This window comes from Palaemon carinicauda, chromosome 35 (assembly GCF_036898095.1).
Source record: "Palaemon carinicauda isolate YSFRI2023 chromosome 35, ASM3689809v2, whole genome shotgun sequence".
NCBI classification, from domain to species: Eukaryota; Metazoa; Arthropoda; class Malacostraca; order Decapoda; family Palaemonidae; genus Palaemon; species Palaemon carinicauda.
The window spans coordinates 71,173,136-71,192,179 of NC_090759.1; the positions used below are offsets into that span (position 1 = coordinate 71,173,136).

The 19,044-nt window shown below is 36.2% G+C and overlaps 1 protein-coding gene across 1 annotated transcript in view; it reads right to left on the reverse strand.

Moving 5' to 3' along the window:
• Window positions 1–93: 93 nt before the first annotated feature.
• LOC137627861 (serine-rich adhesin for platelets-like) overlaps window positions 94–19,044 on the reverse strand; it is a 27,123-nt gene continuing 8,172 nt past the window's right edge. The window contains exons 2-5 of the mRNA XM_068359289.1: window positions 14,032–14,141; window positions 5,681–9,243; window positions 5,245–5,430; window positions 94–1,427 (exon numbers count right to left, since the gene is read on the reverse strand). Coding sequence (XP_068215390.1) covers window positions 960–1,427; window positions 5,245–5,430; window positions 5,681–9,243; window positions 14,032–14,141 — 4,327 coding nt within the window. The 3' untranslated portion in view covers window positions 94–959. The remainder of the gene's footprint in view (window positions 1,428–5,244; window positions 5,431–5,680; window positions 9,244–14,031; window positions 14,142–19,044) is intronic.

Genomic DNA, 19,044 nt, shown 5'->3' on the forward strand with positions numbered 1-19,044 from the left:
CTACAAGAGAAGTTGAAGAACAATAAAATGAATCTTTCATATATAAACTATAAAAACTTGAAATTAACAAGAGGATAAAAAGATATAAAGAGAAGGCATTTAAGCTTATGGCGGTCATCAATCGTTCTTTATTTTACAATACATTATTTCATAACTTACAGCACTACAGGACATAAGCATCGTACACCAAAAAATTTCAATGGTAAACATAGTTTACTGTCATCCTACATAAAGATGGTACATTCCTAATCACTGTGGCATCTCACAGACGAACTAACACAATGAATGTTATGTCATATGAAGCTGACCTAATTATTGCATCCTACACAAAGTTCACTTATACACAGTAGTCATACTCACACAAAGTTGATAAAATTACTGACATCTCACATGTTTGGCATAATCACTGTCATATGGTAAAAAGTAAACACAAAATAAAGTCATTTACGAAATAAGTAAAACCACGTCAAAGTTGATATAATTACTAACATAGTGATGATGATTATATCATTCAACACAATTAACAAAATTATATCACTGCTTTCAACTCACCTATAATTCTAAAACTACTATGCAACTATTTACTGTCATCAGCCTACAAAAGCAATAAAATCCTAAAGATCACACATTTGTCTAACATAACAGGAATTCATAACCAATAGTACAACAGATATCAGTATTTACACTTCAGGTAGCTGTATACATACAAGTATGTGTATATCATACATACATGTTTGCACAACTATATGTCAAAAGATTTTCCGTTTATCAAATGATCTAGTTACGTTATCTAATACCTAAAGAGATTTTACTGCTCATAAGGCACAAATGACTAAGGTTTTCTTAGTATCGGATTGTCCAAATTAGGATTGGGCCTTTAAAAATAGGGGAAACTAATTCCCACACTTATTATGTAAGTTCATTCCCAACCTAAAGGATCCACTCCTTCTGGACTATCCTCAGTTATCAATCCTTAGAAGTTTCCCCGTCGTGATCCTGTGGATGTTTTCACCTGAGCGCTCCAGGCTATAAGGATCGTTCCTTTCGTCCTGTAAGTCGGCGGAAGACTTTACAGAACGCCCTTTACCTTCCAAGTCCCTTCGCCCTCCGGCGGTGCCATTCTCGTAATACCTAAGGAAGGAACCGTAGTCGCTGAAGGACTTCCTGTCTCCCGAAAACCCGGAGTCGTAGGCGGATTTTCTCGGAGGGCGCTTGTCCCTCGGAAGGCTGTGGGAGTCGTAGGAGAATGTCCTACCGTTCGTTTCGAACGACTCCATGGTGCTCCTGGCTCGTGGAATACTGCAGACCCTTGGATCCTGGGAGAGCACAGAGAAAGGTTCTCCTAGAACCGTTTCTCCGTATTCAAAGGAAGGGTTGTCTCTCCCAAGGCTGGATATCTTCCCACCTCCGGTTTGCACGATGGCCCCCTGGGGAAGAAAAGACACTAATTTTATTATTTCTTTATTAATTTCTAAGTTACAACTTTAGTTGGAAAAGCTGTATGCTATAAGCCCAAGGGCTCCAACATGGAAAATCGCCCAGCCTGGGGGAGAAACAACACTAATTTTAATATTTTTCTTATTATTATAACTTTCTAAGTTACAACTTTAGTTGGAAAAGCTGTATGATATAAGCCCAAGGGCTCCAACATGGAAAATCGCCCAGCCTGGGGGAGAAACAACACTAATTTTAGTATTTTTCATATTATCATTACTTACTAAGTTACAACTCTAGTTGGAAAGGCTGTATGCTAGAAGCCCAAGGAGTCCAACATGGAAAATAGCCCGGTGAGGTCAAGAAACAAATAGAATTTTGTACCGGAGTGTACCCTCAAGCGAAGAAAACTCTAACCCAAGATAGTGGAGGAACATGGTACAGTGGCTATGACAATACATTAGAATGGTGGAATATTAGGAATTAAACTAGATTGTAAGAGGAATAAGTTCAAACCCTAAAAGAAATGACTGAAATAGATCACCCCAAAAACTAAAAAAGCATAGAGAAAATTTGTAATTAAGTATAAGTAGTAAGAAAATTTTGGAATATATCTCAATTATATACATTTCATATGGATTAAACATAATAAATCTAATGGCTAAAGGATAGCTATAAATGTTTTAGAATGGGGTAAATAAGAAAATATTGAGTGCCGCTGAAATATAAGCTAAAATATAAGGATTTCTATGTAAGAGAAATAGAGGGATGGAAAGCTACAGTACTGTATAAAGACAATACCACGAACGAAAAAAATATGAAGTAATAAGTGATATTAAGAAAGGGGGGAAATAATGGAAATTGCCAACAAAGTACGTGCCACAAATAAACTCAAATATACAACAAATGAAGAAATGATAAAGATAGAAATAAAATGAAAACCAGGAATTTTATAATAATTCTAATTTTTTTCCTCTTCTAATTTTCAGTTATTTTTCTTTTCTTTATTCTAACGTGTCCTAATTGCCATAATTACATATATAAAAAATCTAGCAACATGTAAATGTACAATGAAGCACTGAAAAGCAGATTTATTTGCAATAGTTTTGAAGATCATCGTCTTGTAATACTGCCATTTAAAAAATCCTGCCATAAACCCTTTTTGCTAACTAACTGGACCCGTTGGTGAGGTCAGGAACTGTACATTCAAACAGAAGACAAACAGAAGTATAAAACATATTCAAAAGATACTTAATCTGAAGGATAAAGATCTCTGAAGGTTCTACATAATGAAAACTGTTTTAACTTCGTTTGAAATGACACCATTAGCAACTAAATATTGCCAAAAGACTATTTTTGAATGCTCTGTTGGAAAGGATTCGGGTTAACAAAAAAAAAAAAAAAAAAAAAAAAAAAAAAAAAAAAAAAAAAACGCTAAATTTTGATTAAGGAAGATGTTTATGGGGCGGACAAATCCATGATCATAGGTAATGGCACCGTAAATAAATACATAGGAAGAACGAGGTATGGGGCCCATAGAAAGTAGTAGAAGCCCTAATAAATGAATGTGAACAAAGGGAGCTATAAAGATCACAAAAAAAAGGAGAGAGAGAGAGAACTACATATACCTTGGCTTGGTCAAAGAAAGTGATAAAGATACTAAAATAGATTTCAAAACCCATAGCGTTGAAGATGACAGCTTTAGCCCACAGAAAAGACGAAAATGAAACAGTATAAAATTGAAATGAGCATTAGCGAAGGAAGTGGCGTAAGCGGTTTAAAGTGAGGTTTTGAAAAGTTTGCATATATATGCTAGAGTTGTAGCAAAGCCAACAACATATAAAAAGATCATCACAGGCTACAACAAATTTTTGGACTGGAGGAATGTCGACGCCTAGAAGTGGCTCTAAAAAAGTTATGTAGACCCCTAGGGAAAGCAATTTAACCTGTCTCCTAAAAGTTATGTAGACCCGTAGGGAAAGCAATTTAACCTGTCTCCTAAAAGTTATGTAGACCCGTAGGGAAAGCGATTTAACCTGCCTCCTAAAAGTTATGTAGACTCCTAGGGAAAGCGATTTAACCTGCCTCCTAAAAGTTATGTAGACCCCTAGGGAAAGCGATTTAACCTGCCTCCTAAAAGTTATGTAGACCCGTAGGGAAAGCGATTTAACCTGCCTCCTAAAAGTTATGTAGACCCGTAGGGAAAGCGATTTAACCTGCCTCCTAAAAGTTATGTAGACCCGTAGGGAAAGCGATTTAACCGGTCTCCTAAAAGTTAAGTAGACCCATAGAAAAAGTGATTTAACCTGCCTCCTAAATCATGAAGACCCCTAGGGAAAGCGATTTAACCTGCCTCCTAAATTATGTAGACCCCTAGGGAAAGCGATTTAACCTGCCTCCTAAAAGTTATGTAGACCCGTATGGGAAAGCGATTTAACCTGCCTCCTAAAAGTTATGTAGACCTGTAAGGGAAAGTGATATAGACCCCTAGGGAAAGCGATTTAACCTGCCTCCTAAAAGTTATGTAGACCCGTAGGGAAAGCGATTTAACCGGTCTCCTAAAAGTTAAGTAGACCCATAGAAAAAGTGATTTAACCTGCCTCCTAAATCATGAAGACCCCTAGGGAAAGCGATTTAACCTGCCTCCTAAATTATGTAGACCCCTAGGGAAAGCGATTTAACCTGCCTCCTAAAAGTTATGTAGACCCGTATGGGAAAGCGATTTAACCTGCCTCCTAAAAGTTATGTAGACCTGTAAGGGAAAGTGATGTAGACCCCTAGGGAAAGCGATTTAACCTGCCTCCTAAAAGTTATGTAGACCTGTAAGGGAAAGTGATGTAGACCCCTAGGGAAAGCGATTTAACCTGCCTCCCAAATCATATAGATGCGCAGGGAAAGCAATTTTACCTGCCTCCTAAATTATGTAGACTCCTAGGAAAAGCTATTTAACCTGCTTCCTAAAAGTTATGTAGAACCCTAGGGAAAGCGATTTAACCTGTCTCCTAAAAGTTAAGTAAACCCCTAAGGAAAGCGACTTAACCTGCCTTCTAAATTACGTAGATCCCAAGAGAAAGCAACTTAACGTGCCTAAAGTATGTAGGCACCTGGGGAAAGCGATTTAATCTGCCTCCTAAATAATGTAGACCCCTAGGGAAAAAAATTCTACCTACTCCTAAATTATGTAAACCCCTAGAGAAAGGAATTTAACCTGCCTCCTAAATTATGTAGACCACTAGGGATAGCAAATTAACCTGCCTCCTAAATTATGTATACCACTAGGGATAGAAAATTAACCTGCCTCCTAAATTAAGTAGACTTCTAGGGAAAGCGATTTAACCTGCCTCCTAAATTATGTAGACCCCTAGGGAAAGCGATTTCACCTGTCCTCTAAAATTTACGTAGATCCCTAGGGGAAGCGATTTAACCTGTAAAACCCTAGGGAAAGCGATTTAACCTAATTCCTAAAAGTTATGTAGACCCCTAGGGAAAGTGATTTAACCTACCTACTAATAGTTATGTAGACCCTAAGGGAAAGCGATTTAACGTGCCACCTAAAACTTACGTGAACCCATAGGGATATTGATTTTAACCAGCTTCTCATAGAGACAAAGATGGAAAAGAAACAGAAAAGTCACATAGAGAGAGAGAAAAAAAGTGAGTTCAAGTACCATAGGAAGCCATGCATCGGTGACCTAAAAAGCAAAGGTTTTTTTACTTTGTCTAATACTGTGCCATGCACCAAGGAATCTAAGCATAAATTTATTTCTAAAAAGAAACAAGGGCTATCTCTCCATTTTCTAAGACCCTTACCTCCAAATTGAGTCTCCTCTTTGCTCTGCATATGCTTGCAAGTTTGCAACAAACATAAATGCAGCAAATGCAGAACGATAAAGCAATGACTCCGCCTACGACGCCGATTGCGATGACGAGGATTGGCAGACCTGCTTGTGAAACCTCCTCTACCACAGAGGTTTTCAAGTTAGTTAGCTTTATTAGCTGTGGATAGGAAGATATACAATTAATTAAATCAATTAACATTAATTCACTAATACTTGATACACTTGTTATACATCTACAGATTTGATAATTTTCTCTGTACTATCAATCCTTAATTAACTGCCCCCTTGTAACAATTTATCATTTAGGCCAGAATCTCAAGTAATATCATTCAAGTTGATATCAAATTAATCAAACTTCACCCCTCACCTTGAAATTTTCTAAAACAACTATAGTTTATTGTCCTTACCATTTCCAAATCTTTAACTTTGGGTGTAATTAAAGAGAGATTGAAATTCTTCACAATATCTGGATCCTTTTCGATCTCGGCGATGATTTTATCGAGCTCCTCTGCGTTCTCCCTTAGGGCCCTTAGCTGGGCCTCAGAGGCATTGCCACTGAAAACCTGAAGGGTCACTTTATTTGTAGCCTTTATGATGTTTTGAAGGCTTTCACAGATGTCTTTGCCATCTAAATAGACACCAGTGATGCAGATGTCATCATTTTCACGAATTGATCTCTTATTTCTGTGCATTGGCTTCTTTCTATTCTTCATTTTCTTGAGAACCTTTTCTGATTCTGCTTCGTTTTCTGAATCATCCCCTTGATCATCATCTTCTTTCGGAGATAATTCTGATACATTACTCCTGATATTCCCAGTAGTTTCTTCTTCCTCCACAGATATAATAGATTCTTTCATTTTACTCCCTCGCAATTCCCTAGATTTCTCATCTTCCGATGTCTCAGAAGTCTCTTCTTCCCTTTTCTGGGATGCTGAAGTATGATCCTCTCCCTCTTCCCTGGAAACACTAGATTGCCTTCGTTTTTCTCCTCGGGAACTGTTGCCGTCCTCTTCCTGGAAGTCCTGGAAATCACCATCATCCACATCCAATGAATCTCCAGATACTCTTTCTTCTCTTTCCAGCAACTCTGTAGAATTCTGGGTGACATTTTCCTGAGAATCCTCGCGGGGTACTTCAGACTTCTTATCTTCTTTTAATTGCAACCCTCCGGATTTATTTTCCTCTACCTTTTCTTGCAAATTGCTGGATGCCCTTTCTTTCTTCTCAAATTGTTCAGAATTTGAGTTATTCATTGCATGTGACTTTCTTAATTTATTATTTCTCCTTCGCTGAGATTTCTTACGCTTGTTTTTCTTTCTCTTTGATTGCTTAGATATTTTGCCTTCCTTCTCTGGTAACTCTACAGACTCTTTGTCTTCTGTTTCTGAGAAGCCACTCTCGTTATTTTCTTCCATTTCAATATAATCTTCAGATTGCAGATGTTGGTCAGTGTCTTCAAATCCAGAATCAAGATTAGAAGTATTTGCATTCACCATACCTTCTATCAAATCCATTCTCCCAAACGATTCCTCTTCAGTGACGTTTTCTTCACTATAACTGCCTTCATCATATGTTGCTGCTTCGACTTCAGAATTTCCAATACCATAATCATAATCTGCGCTGATGTTTCGGTTCTCGTCTCGATCATCATCTACTTTAGCATTATTGGTGTCCTTTTCCATCGGCTCATTTTCATTAAGGTCACCATCGTTATCATAGAATTGATCACCACGAAAGCCTTCGTTATTTTCATAAATGTCTGATTGGTTACCAGATACTCCCTCCCCTTTTGGTTCATTGTCGTAATTGGCAAAAGGACTGTAATTATCCTCAAGTTTCTCATGGCCAGTTTCAACGCTTCCATTACCAGCTTCTGCACTTCCATCACTAGCTTGTACACTGTCATTCTCATAGCTCTCAAAGATTTCCAATGATGACCTCCGGACAATCCCAAGGATTCGCTCTGCTTCACTATCGTTATACATTTCTGGGGACTCTGTAAAGCCGTAATCCACGCTAGAATTTCTACTTTCAATATCACTGTCATTTTTCTCACTATTCGAAAGCTGCAATTCACTTTCGACATTACCAAGGGTTACAAGGCTCACAGACTTCTCGGATGTTTGAAAAGTATCTCCCCCTTCTTTCTCATCACTTTCAGTCAGTTCTGATTCATATTTGTCTTTTTCGTCTGATTCATATTTCATATTGAAAAAATTCCGAGGAACTTTGCCAGCATCACCCTCCCTCATTTTGTAAGGCTCAACATCCTCCAGAAGTTCTACATCCGATTCTGCCGTTGTTACAGAAGGTACTGTCAAATCCAAAAATTCTACTTCTGCTTCTATCATCACTGTCGGAAACACGGGTTTTTTCTTTGGGAACTCTGGAAACCGTACAGCATATGGATATACTGGTGTCGATGTTTCTTCTAGAAGTATTTCTGTGACAGATATGCCTCCATCCTCTGACACTGGGAATCCTGTTGTATAAACATCAGACGTGTCTGTAACAAGGGATTCTACTGTATAAGTATCTGGAGTATCTGTAACTATGGATCCTGGTGTATCAGATGTGTCTAGATCTACAATCGTTGTATGAGTATCGTAAGTGTATGGAAGTATGGTTTCAGTAGTAAAAGTATCAGAAGTTCCTGGAACTATGGATTCTGTTGTATGAAACGTGTTAGGATCTGTAGTTTCTTCTGTATAAAGATCAGAAGGTCCTGGAACCATTAATTCTGTTGTACGAGACATGTCAGAAACTGTAGTTTCTGCTGTATAAAGATCAGAAGTTCCTGGAACTATGGATTCTGTTGTAGGCCTATCCGATGTTTCGGGAAATATGGCTTCTGTTGTATAAATATCATAAGATCTAGGAACTATGGATCTAGTTGTAGAAGTGTCAGGCATGTCATAAAATATGAATTCTGTTGTATCAGACGTGTCTGGAAATATGGCTTCTGTTGTGGAAATATCATAAGATCTAGGAACTATGGATGCAATTGTAGACATGTCAGAAAATGTGAATTCTGTTGTATCAGATGTGCCAGGTAACATAGTTTCTGTGGCATAAATTTCAGTAGTGCTTGGAGCTATGGTGTCGGTTGTAAACATATCAGACATCTCTGAAACTATGTATCCTGTTGTGTCAGATGTGTCAGGACTCACAGATTCTGTTGTATGAGTATCAGAAGTATCTAGAACACTGAGTCCTGTTGTATAAACATCAGAAGTCTCTATGACTATGGATTCTGTGGTATATGCAGATGTGACAGATGTTTCAGATGAGTCTGCAACTGTAGATTCTGTTGTATCATACATGTCCAGACCTCCACCGTCTGTTGTATATGAATCAGAAGTGCTGGGAACTATATACCTTGTTGTATAATAATCAGGTGTGTCTGTAGTTGAAGAATCAGTTCTATAAGCTTTAGACGTATCAGGGACCATGGAAGATGTTGCATAAACATCCCCATCCCTAAGAGAGATGTCTACATCTTCAGAAGTTGTTACATCAACATACTCAGTCGTCACTGACAAGTCTGTCGATGTACCAGCCTCTTCACTGCTTTCATCGCTCTCGTTACTTTCAATAGTTGTTTCTCCGTGTACTTTTCTTGCCGTGGAAGTTGATGCTTTGACTGTAGTGGACGGGTGAGTCTCTTCAGTGGCTAATGTGGTCACTTCCGGGTCAGATGATGGAGGCCACGTTGAATCTGGTGACACAAATTCTGTAACTTCGCCTTCTTCAGTAGTTACTGCTAAAGGATCAATAAGCTCTGGTATGTCTGTGGACTGAGAGTTTCTTTCAGTTGACGTTGTCATGGTTTCCTTAGGATGCTCCGGTATTGTTGTGACAGGGGTGGTGGTTGCATAGATGCCAAAGAGTTCCATTAGCCTAGCAAGGGCTATTTCAATTCTATTCAGTTCATCGCTGATTTTTAGGAGGATGCTATCTTGTTTTTCATCTGCAATGAAGGAAGTGTTGAAGATATTTAAATCATTGCAGTTTAGATAATGTACAATGAGATATACTTTGGTACAATCTATATTGATTGAAATTTCCCTGACACTGGTACTTTTCAAATAAACATTTCTTATAAATTTTGAAAATTACATAAAGAATAATTGTTTCATAATTGCAGTGGTAATGGATACTATAAATGTTTGAAAGGTACAAAATATAATGAGAATTTGAAGAGTTCTATGTCATGAAAACAATTACAAGTAATCAGAGCACAGTATTGATATAATCCAATCATAAATATTAAGCATCACAAAAATTAATAATAAAGATAATAACATCGGTTAACCAAAAAATAAAAAATAAACTATGCAGAGGAAAGTCTGATTATATACACTTCTGTAGTTGAATCATAACGTTTCCGCCTAATTATTATTATTATTATTATTATTATTATTATTATTATTATTATTATTAGCAAAACTACCCTACTTTAAAAAGCAGGATGCTATAAGCCCAAGGGTTCCAACAAGGAAAATATCCCAGTGAAGAAAGGAAATCAAGGAGCCCGAATAGTATGCCAGAGTGTACCTTCAAGCAAGAGAACTCTACCCCAAGACAGTACAAGTCCATGGTACAGAGGCTATGGCACTGCGGATACTTTAATTATGACAGTTTCCAGTATAATTTCCGTAGAAAATAACCACCCCATTATACTGACAATAAATTACAGAACCTATTAAGAACGAATACCAATTTAAAGGCTTAAAGGATGCTCTTGAATGGCAGAGGAGAAGAACAGTGACATTGTCCTATCAAGCAGGACAATGCCCAAGAGACTGACCATATATACATATGATCAGCGGCCAAGCCCCCTCTCCACCCAAGCTAGGACCAAGGAGGGCAAGGCAATGAGTGTTGATGTTTCAGCAGAGAGACCTTTAGGCTCCCCCAAACCCACCACCCTTAGCTCACAAGAATGGTGAGGTTGCAGCAACCAAAAAACCTACAGAGTTTGAGAGGGACTCGAACCCCAGTCTGGCGTTCACCAGTCAGGGACGTTACCACATCCGCTTCTACAACCCTTACCAAATACAAAGTAAAGATTACTATCTGTTATGCGCATAACATTTAGGTAGGCACCCCTACCCCGTCGCTGACTCTCCCAAAGAAAATATTGTTTTTTTTTTTTTCTATCAGACCAGCATGCGACGGGAAGGTCGTTGTTAATGTAATCTTATTAAGAATCTTTAATGATTTTACAATTTTTAAAGCTAAGTTTGAAAAATTTACTGAGACTGAGTCATGCAAACACCCCCCCCCCCGATTCACGCACAGCTATTGCCTGTCTCGCGTTCTGTCGGACTGGGGTTCGAGTCACATTCAAGCTCGATAATTTCTTGTAGTGTCTGCAACTTCACCATCATTGTGAGGTAAAACTATTGTTTTTGGGAAAGCCTATAGGTCTACCTAGCCATTGCTTGGCCCTCTAAGGTCCTAATTTGGGTGGAGAGGAGGCTTAGGCGCCGATGATATGTATATATGGTCAGTCTCTAGGCCATTGTCATGCTAGCTAGGTCATTGTCAATGTCCCTTGCCTGTGCAATTCAATAGCGGCCTTTAAACCTTCAAACAGGCAACAGGACAGCTCGAGATTTCTTCGAGCAGGCATTAATGTATGTGAGGCACCTTCAAAAATGACCCGCAGAGGCCGAAAGCTTATCTTAAGTCTATGATTAAAAGTCGTCGGATAAGCACTTGTCTATGTGAGCGTAATGTCTGATATCAGGTTGATAGAAGATTTTGGTGAGAGTCTATCACAGAGGTGTTATATTACCTCTATGGAGTTTATCGATCTATACAAACAACTCCATATTCATGGAATATCAAATGTAAAGGATATTCAAACAGGATTATAAAAAAATTAAATAATAAAAAAATATTTGAGGTTTCTATACTATGTGATAACAGGTTTGAATGTAAAGTATTTCCTTTATCGGTAATCATTTCTTAATTCAAAGCCATTTTTTTTTTCTTTTTTTTTGTCTTGGCACTTTACATTCACGTTAGCTAGGCTACAGTAAAACGCCATAAGATCTGTAAATCTCTCTCAGGTACCACCTCCTGCCTTGCCGGCCAAAAGTTGATAGACGGGTGTGTGAGTGTGCATCAGTCATAGCCCCCATTGATAGAAGGCATGGGAGAGGGCGAATCAGGCAACCAACCCCTTAATGTATGGATAACGGAGGGAAAGAAGTACACAGACCTGATTCCATTTTTTACTCAGGCAGCCTGTACAATATATGAGTATGGATTGATAGATTTGGTTCGTCCGGCCATTAAAGACCGCCTCAACCAGAGACCTAAAAACAACAAATTCGCCTGATGTGGGGGGGGGGGGGGTCCACTCTGGCTATATTCCCAACTAAAAATAAACCATTTTACTATTATACCGAGATTTACAGTTTAAAGGTTTATAGGCCGCTCATGAATGGCAGAGGCAAGAAACAGCACCATTACCCTATTAGGCAGGACAATGCCCTAGAGACTGACCAAGGAGGGCCAGGCAATGGCTGCTGATGACTCAGCATATAGACCTATAGGCTCCGCCAAGCACCTCATCCTTAGCTCACAAGAATAGTGAGGTTGCAGCGACCAAAGAAACTAACGAGTATGAGCGGGACTCTAAACCTACTCTGGCGATTACCAGTCAGGGGCGTTACAACATCGGCCACCACCACCCTTTTAATATAGTTTTGCTATCAACAGTTTTTAATATCTATACATTTTTTATATCTAGCTCTTTGCCACTTCCAATGTCACTTAGATAATCGAAAACCATAAAAAATAAACTCTAATAAGCTGTACCAACGTCATCGTACCGAATACGGAAAATTACCTGATCTTAAGATATTCTCTCCACGCCGCCTCCAGGATTACGGACACCCGGATGTTAATAACCAGAAGGTCAAAGGTTGCGCTTCTTCCACTTAATGAAGTTTGATTATACCAAACATGAAAGTCCTTATGCTCCCAGAAACCCGAGTGCATTTAAATTCAACAAACCACCGACACACAGAGAGTGCGCTAGGTTCACTAGGTCTAATGCAAAGTTGTTTAAAGGTTTAAAGGTCACTCATGAATGGCAGAGACAAGGGACAGTGACAATGCCCTCGCAGGACAATGACCATGATTAGCACCCAATGCCCCTCTCCACCCAAGCTAGGACCAGGGAATGGCTGCTGACGACTTAGCAGGTAGACCTATAGCTTCCCTCAAAACACCCAACCCTTAGCTCATAAGGAGAGCGAAGTTTCAGATACTACAAGAAACTATAGAGCTTCAGCAGGTCTCAAAATTCCGTCCAGCAGATGGCCAGGCAGGGACGTATCCTATAGGCTTCTGAGAGTGACAGTACATAATTCAAATCCTTTGAGAAAAGTTGCCATATGTTTATTTATAAAAATGGTAAAAATAGCTGTCGTCTACTGAAGCAGACTTTAGCAAGTTGCTATAAGCATCTTTATTTGTGAGAAGTTTGAAAGTAAAGGGACGAATCTGTATATGGTATAATAAAATATTTATGATACAAATGGATAGAAGTTATGGAAGGTGTGGTGAATGTACGGTAGGCTATCGAAATAAGCAAATGTGAAAAATCATAAGATTTAATGTTGGATTTCATGTATTCCCTTTCATCGGGCGGAGTCAATTTTGCTTGCTAGTTGTCCTGAATATTCAGGCTACGATTTACGAGTATAAAAGAACAAAATAAATCAAGATAAAACTTATAAAATGAATGAAATAATCATGTCCGTAAACCTTCAATCTTATGAGATATTTCACTTTACAATTAATAATCAAACCTAACGACGTTTAACCTAGCTTATCGAACAACCAATGGCCCCTCCTCACCTTTCCTAAGAGTGGAGCCTAAAGCGTAATCTTTACTGTTTCTACAACAGTGATTTTAACCTAAGGGGTGCGTTCCCTATGGAGCATAAGAAATTTCTAAGGGGGTGCAAACATGGTTGAAAAATGGGACCTATTATTTTTCCATTTGTGTTGTTAATTACAAAATTTCAGGGGTAAGAAGGGCCTGGGATCTATAAATAATGCAGAGGGAACACAAGGCAAAAATGTTGAATAACCGTTGCTCTGGAGAACAGGTTGCTAGTCTTAAGCATTGCCCGGAACCCTACTGACAATGAAAGAACTTTTCAGATGGGTCGACCACATCTCGTTAATGAGATCCAGGCATTTTAACTCTGAGATGAGGTACTGACTCAACAAATATCTAACTGTTTCGATTCTGAGGTACAGGTTCGAATCCTGGCGTAGGTAGAACTCATCATTGATAAATTTAACTTTAAGTAATTATTTTCTATCTCGTCACTTGAATATTAAGTCACACGTGTTAGTGCCCAAAACACTAATATATATATATATATATATATATATATATATATATATATATATATATATACATATATATATATATATATATATATATATATATACATATATATATATATATATATATATATATATATATATGTGTGTGTGTATATATATATATATATATATATATATATATATATATATATATATATATATATATATATGTGTGTGTATATATATATATATATATATATATATATATATATATATATATATATATATATACACGTGTGTGTGTGTGTGCGCGCGTATGTGTATTGAGTAGTTTATATTGTATTTGAAGAAATCTACTTTAACGTAGACACAAGAGGAAACTGGGAAACTCACTCACCTTCGCTCGCCACAGTTGCAAATGCAACCGCCATCAACATAAACAACACAGTCACGAATCGTCCAGCGTTGGAATTCCTTCTCGCTTGGTCATCTCGTCCCATTATTTCTCTGCGGGAAAAGAAATATGTATTTTCCAGTATACCTTTTCGATAAGGAAGGGTTGGCTCCAGAGATAACCAATATAACAATCATTGACATATTCACCTTTTAGCTATTAGGTTTTAACTTATGGGTGGCTCTTGAAATTATTATTATTATTATTATTATTATTATTATTATTATTATTATTATTATTATTATTATTTGCTAAGCTACAACCCTAGTTGGAAAAGCAGAATGCTATAAGCACAGGGGCTCCAACAGGGAAAATAGCCCAGTGAGGAAAGGAAACACGGAAAAATAAAACATTTTAAGAACAGCAACATTAGAATAAAAATCTCCTATACACACTAAAAACTTAACGTAAAAGCCAATAATATATTCAGCATTTAACTGAATTCTTTCAAAGCATCAACTGAACTGCGGTTTTGGATTTGGATCTGTAAAATTAGAACCATTTGGGACAGCGATGGGTTTTGGGAGGTCATTCAGCATCCAAGAGAACCCGGGGTTAAACCTCACAATGGCGCTACTAAAAGTAAAAAGAGGTTGGACAACATCCTCTCTCTCTCTCTCTCTCTCTCTCTCTCTCTCTCTCTCTCTCTCTCTCTCTCTCTGTATATATATATATATATATATATATATATATATATATATATATATATATATATATATATATATATATATAATATATATATCTCTTTCCAGTCACTCTCAACTATCGTCATCCCTCGATTAAGGGAAAAGGGAGTAGTCATACCCTGGTGAGAAGGGGGTGCATGTCCATGCATATCTATCTGAGTATTTAGCCATCCTTTTGACAGGTCGCGTACACTAGTATATTGTACTGTATATTATCAAATTGCTGAACACCAAGTTGTATTATTGTATCGCTGTAATCTGCGGATAAGTAGCTAAAATGACAAGTCATTTGGAATGAACATCAGCAGCTATCAAACTACAATAATTAAGATGTAGAAAGTATAACGGTGTATTTGCTTGAATAATTATTAATACATAATACATTCGCGCATCTAGATGTAGAAATAATCATATTTAATGCACCCTTGCGTTAAATTGTTAACTAAAAATGTATTAATGTGTTTGACTGTTTTTAATAATATGTTAATTCTAAATGTTATTGCGGAACGCATGTGTTAAAATGTATAATGTACCTATATGTTAATTTGTTTACGTAAAATGTATCGTTGTGCCAAATCATATGTGTATCGTGTAAATGTGTGATGAATTTCAAACTTAGAATACACCATTTCGATATTCTTTATGCAAAACTTATGTATGCAAACCCCCATCCCCACCTTTCCTAACTATCAAACGGCAGTTTTTATATATATATATATATATATATATATATATATATATATATATATATATGTATATATATATTTATATATATATATATACATTATATATATATATATATATATATATATATATATATATATATGTATATATATATATATATATATATATATATATATATATATATATATATATATGTATGTATATATATATATGTATATATATATATATATATATATATATATATATATATATATATATATATATATATATATATATATATATATATCCAGACACTTGCTCTTTACTATACAGGGGAGATGCATCAATGCTTCAAATTGTTTGCGCAAAAGTGTTGATTTATTTACACTAAAAATAGCACAGTGTGTCTTATCATCCCTTTGATACTTCCCGATTATCCCCACATTGAAACCAATGACTTATTGACTTAAAATAGCATCAGAAGGACGAGTGAATGACATTAATTTCCACTTTCAGAACCTACTTAGAATGTGACATTTGAAATGTCAATGCAATTTTTTGTATGTTGATTATTCTAAGAAATTGGTCATTAATTCTAAGCGCCACTTCGCTCCGGATATCAAAACACCAGATTAAATATACGGAATAATCATCCTAAAAGAATTCAGTCATTGCTCTACATTCTTTTTGGGAATGTGGTAACATACTACTTAAACACATACACAGTATTCCAACGTACTGTACTTAAGGTTAAGTGCTAAATACGTGTTACACTAGTCATTACTCGTGGATTATTATTATTATTATTATTATCATTATTATTACTAGCTAAGCTACAACCCTAGCTGGAAAAGCAAGGGCTTCAACAGGGAGAAATAGCCCGAAGAGGAAAGGAAACAAGGATATAAATAAGCTATAAAAAATAATGAACAGTAAAAATAAAATGTTTTAAGAACAGTAACAACATTAAAATACACCTTGTATATAAACTATAAAAAACTCCAAAAAATAAAGAAAAAACCAAAAGTAGAGAAATAAGATAGAGGAGTGTGCCTGAGTGTATGTAGCCTCAACCAGTTTGGTTCATTTTTCGTTCATACTGTTAAAATTTACATTGTACTTTTTTCAAGCGAGTTTGTCTATATTCATTGGATAAAATATCTAGATTTATATAAAAAGTCTGATTTTCATCCGTTTTTTTTAAATATTTTCACATCAAGAAGTTTATTTACCGAAGTAGACATTAAGGATTTACAATAAATAAAGGCAAACGAAGCTAAATTTGCATATTTGAAAAGATGTAACAACATCCCACTCTATAAATAAAAATTGAGATAAAATACGGCCAATGGGATGGATTGCTGAAGAAAATAATGAGATCATAGATGAGTAAGAATGTGACATTAATTCCCAGGATAGACTGATCACACCTGCGCATGCGTAAGTATGAGTTTAAACATCTGAGCATCGTCTCGCGGCTGTTCGATAATTCTCGTGCTTTCTTCTAAGCTGCGATTTCCTGAAAGAACTGTGTCTATTATTTCATAAATTTAGCCTTAATTGTTTCCTTATTATTATCATTATCATTACTAGCTAAGCTACAACCCTAGTTGGAAAAGCAGAATGCTATAAGCCCAGGGCCTCCAACAGGAAAAATAGTCCAGAGAAATTTTTTCCTTATTTCTATTATTATTATTATTATTATTATTATTATTATTATTATTATTATTACTTGCTAAGCTACAACCCTATGTGAAATAGCAAGATGCTATAAGCCCAGGGCCTCCAACAGGAAAAATAGCCCAGAAAATTTTTTTCCTTATCAATATTATTATCATTATTATTACTTGCTACGCTACAACCATAGGCGAAATAGCAGGATGCTTTAAGCCCAAGGCCTCCAACAGGGAAAATAGCCCGGAGAAATTTTTTCCTTATCAATATTATTATCATTATTATTACTTGCTACGCTACAACCATAGGCGAAAAAGCAAGAAGCTATAAGCCCAGGGGCTCCAACAGGGAAAACAGACCAGTAAGGAAAGGAAATGAGGAAATAAATAAACTACAAGAGAAGTAATGAACTATTAAAATAACATATTTAAAGAACAATAACAACATTAAAACAGATCTTTCATATAAAAACTATAAAAAGAAAAACATTCGCTGCAATTTTGAACTTTGGAAGTGCTAACGTTTTCATTAGCTCGGGATTAACAAACTCTCTCAAATAGGGAGTGATATTACCGTGACTTTAAAAAAAAAAACAATATTGACCTTGATAAAGAGCAGGTCAAAAGAAAGATAAAGGCAAAGATAATGACCACATGAATAGCATTGTAAGATTAAAAAAATCTAGAAACGAAGTGAGCCTGGGTCATTGATGATGATTATTATTATTATTATTATTATTATTATTATTATTATTATTATTATTATTATTACTTGCTAAGCTACAACCCTAGTTGGAAAAGCAGTATACTATAAACCCAGGGGCTACAAAAGGGAAAATAGCCCAGTGAGGAAAGGAAACAAGGAAAAATTTAATATCTTAAAAATAGTAATAACATTAAAATATATATTTCCTATACAAACTAAAAACTTCAACAAAACAGGAGGAAGAAAAATGAGATAGAAGAGTGTGCCCGAGTGTACCCTTAAACAGAAGATATAGCTTTAAGTCGTTGATTAAATGAATTGCCCTCGATTCTAGACAGCCAATATGAAATTAAATACAATGTGGAACATTTCTAATTCAGTCTTGTTGCAATTGGCCATATAGTTAAGACGTACTTCCCGTGTTGTTAATATGGATTAGGAAGTTTTTTTTTTTATGAACAATTGCAGAATATATTGAAATTTCATCAATTTTTTCCTGCTATACATGTATTCCAAGATAGATAGATAGATGAATAGATAAATCTAACAATTTACCATAAAGATCTATACAAGAAAAAAATTAAAATATCATGAATTTTAATCCCGCCATTTTCCTTCACTCACTCATAAAGAAAGAGAGAGAGAGAGAGAGAGAGAGAGAGAGAGAGAGAGAGAGAGAGAGAGAGAGAGAGAGAGAGAGAGAGAGAGAGAGAGAATTGCGAGCTTTGTGATTCCGTAACTATGAATTACAATTTCAATCCTTCGTCTATTTCTGAAACTTCTTTTTTTCATACAACTAAAACGGGAATAAAGCTTCATGTAGTTCTTGAAAAATTAAACTTACAGCTTCATTGATTACGAAATTGACTAGTTTGTATGATTTCAGAGCTAAACTTGTGATAGAACCAGCTCACCCACCCCCCATCATCCAACCACCCCCCCCCCAAAAAAAAAAAAAAAAAAAAAAAAAGTCAACTAGCCTAATTATTGGGCATTACACATTACTACGATTATTTTTCATATAGCAATGCAGGTCAAAAGCCCGGATAAAACGAGGGGGTTAATTGTTGAATTACTACCGCTTCCTTATAGAGCACACGAGATGAAACGCTTACAAATCTGACAATTGATTACGTAGGGGTCTGATGTGAGCGGCAAGAGATCAAAATGAAATCCAAGTCATCGAGTTAAGAATCATTATACAGGAATGAAATTAATTTGCATAATA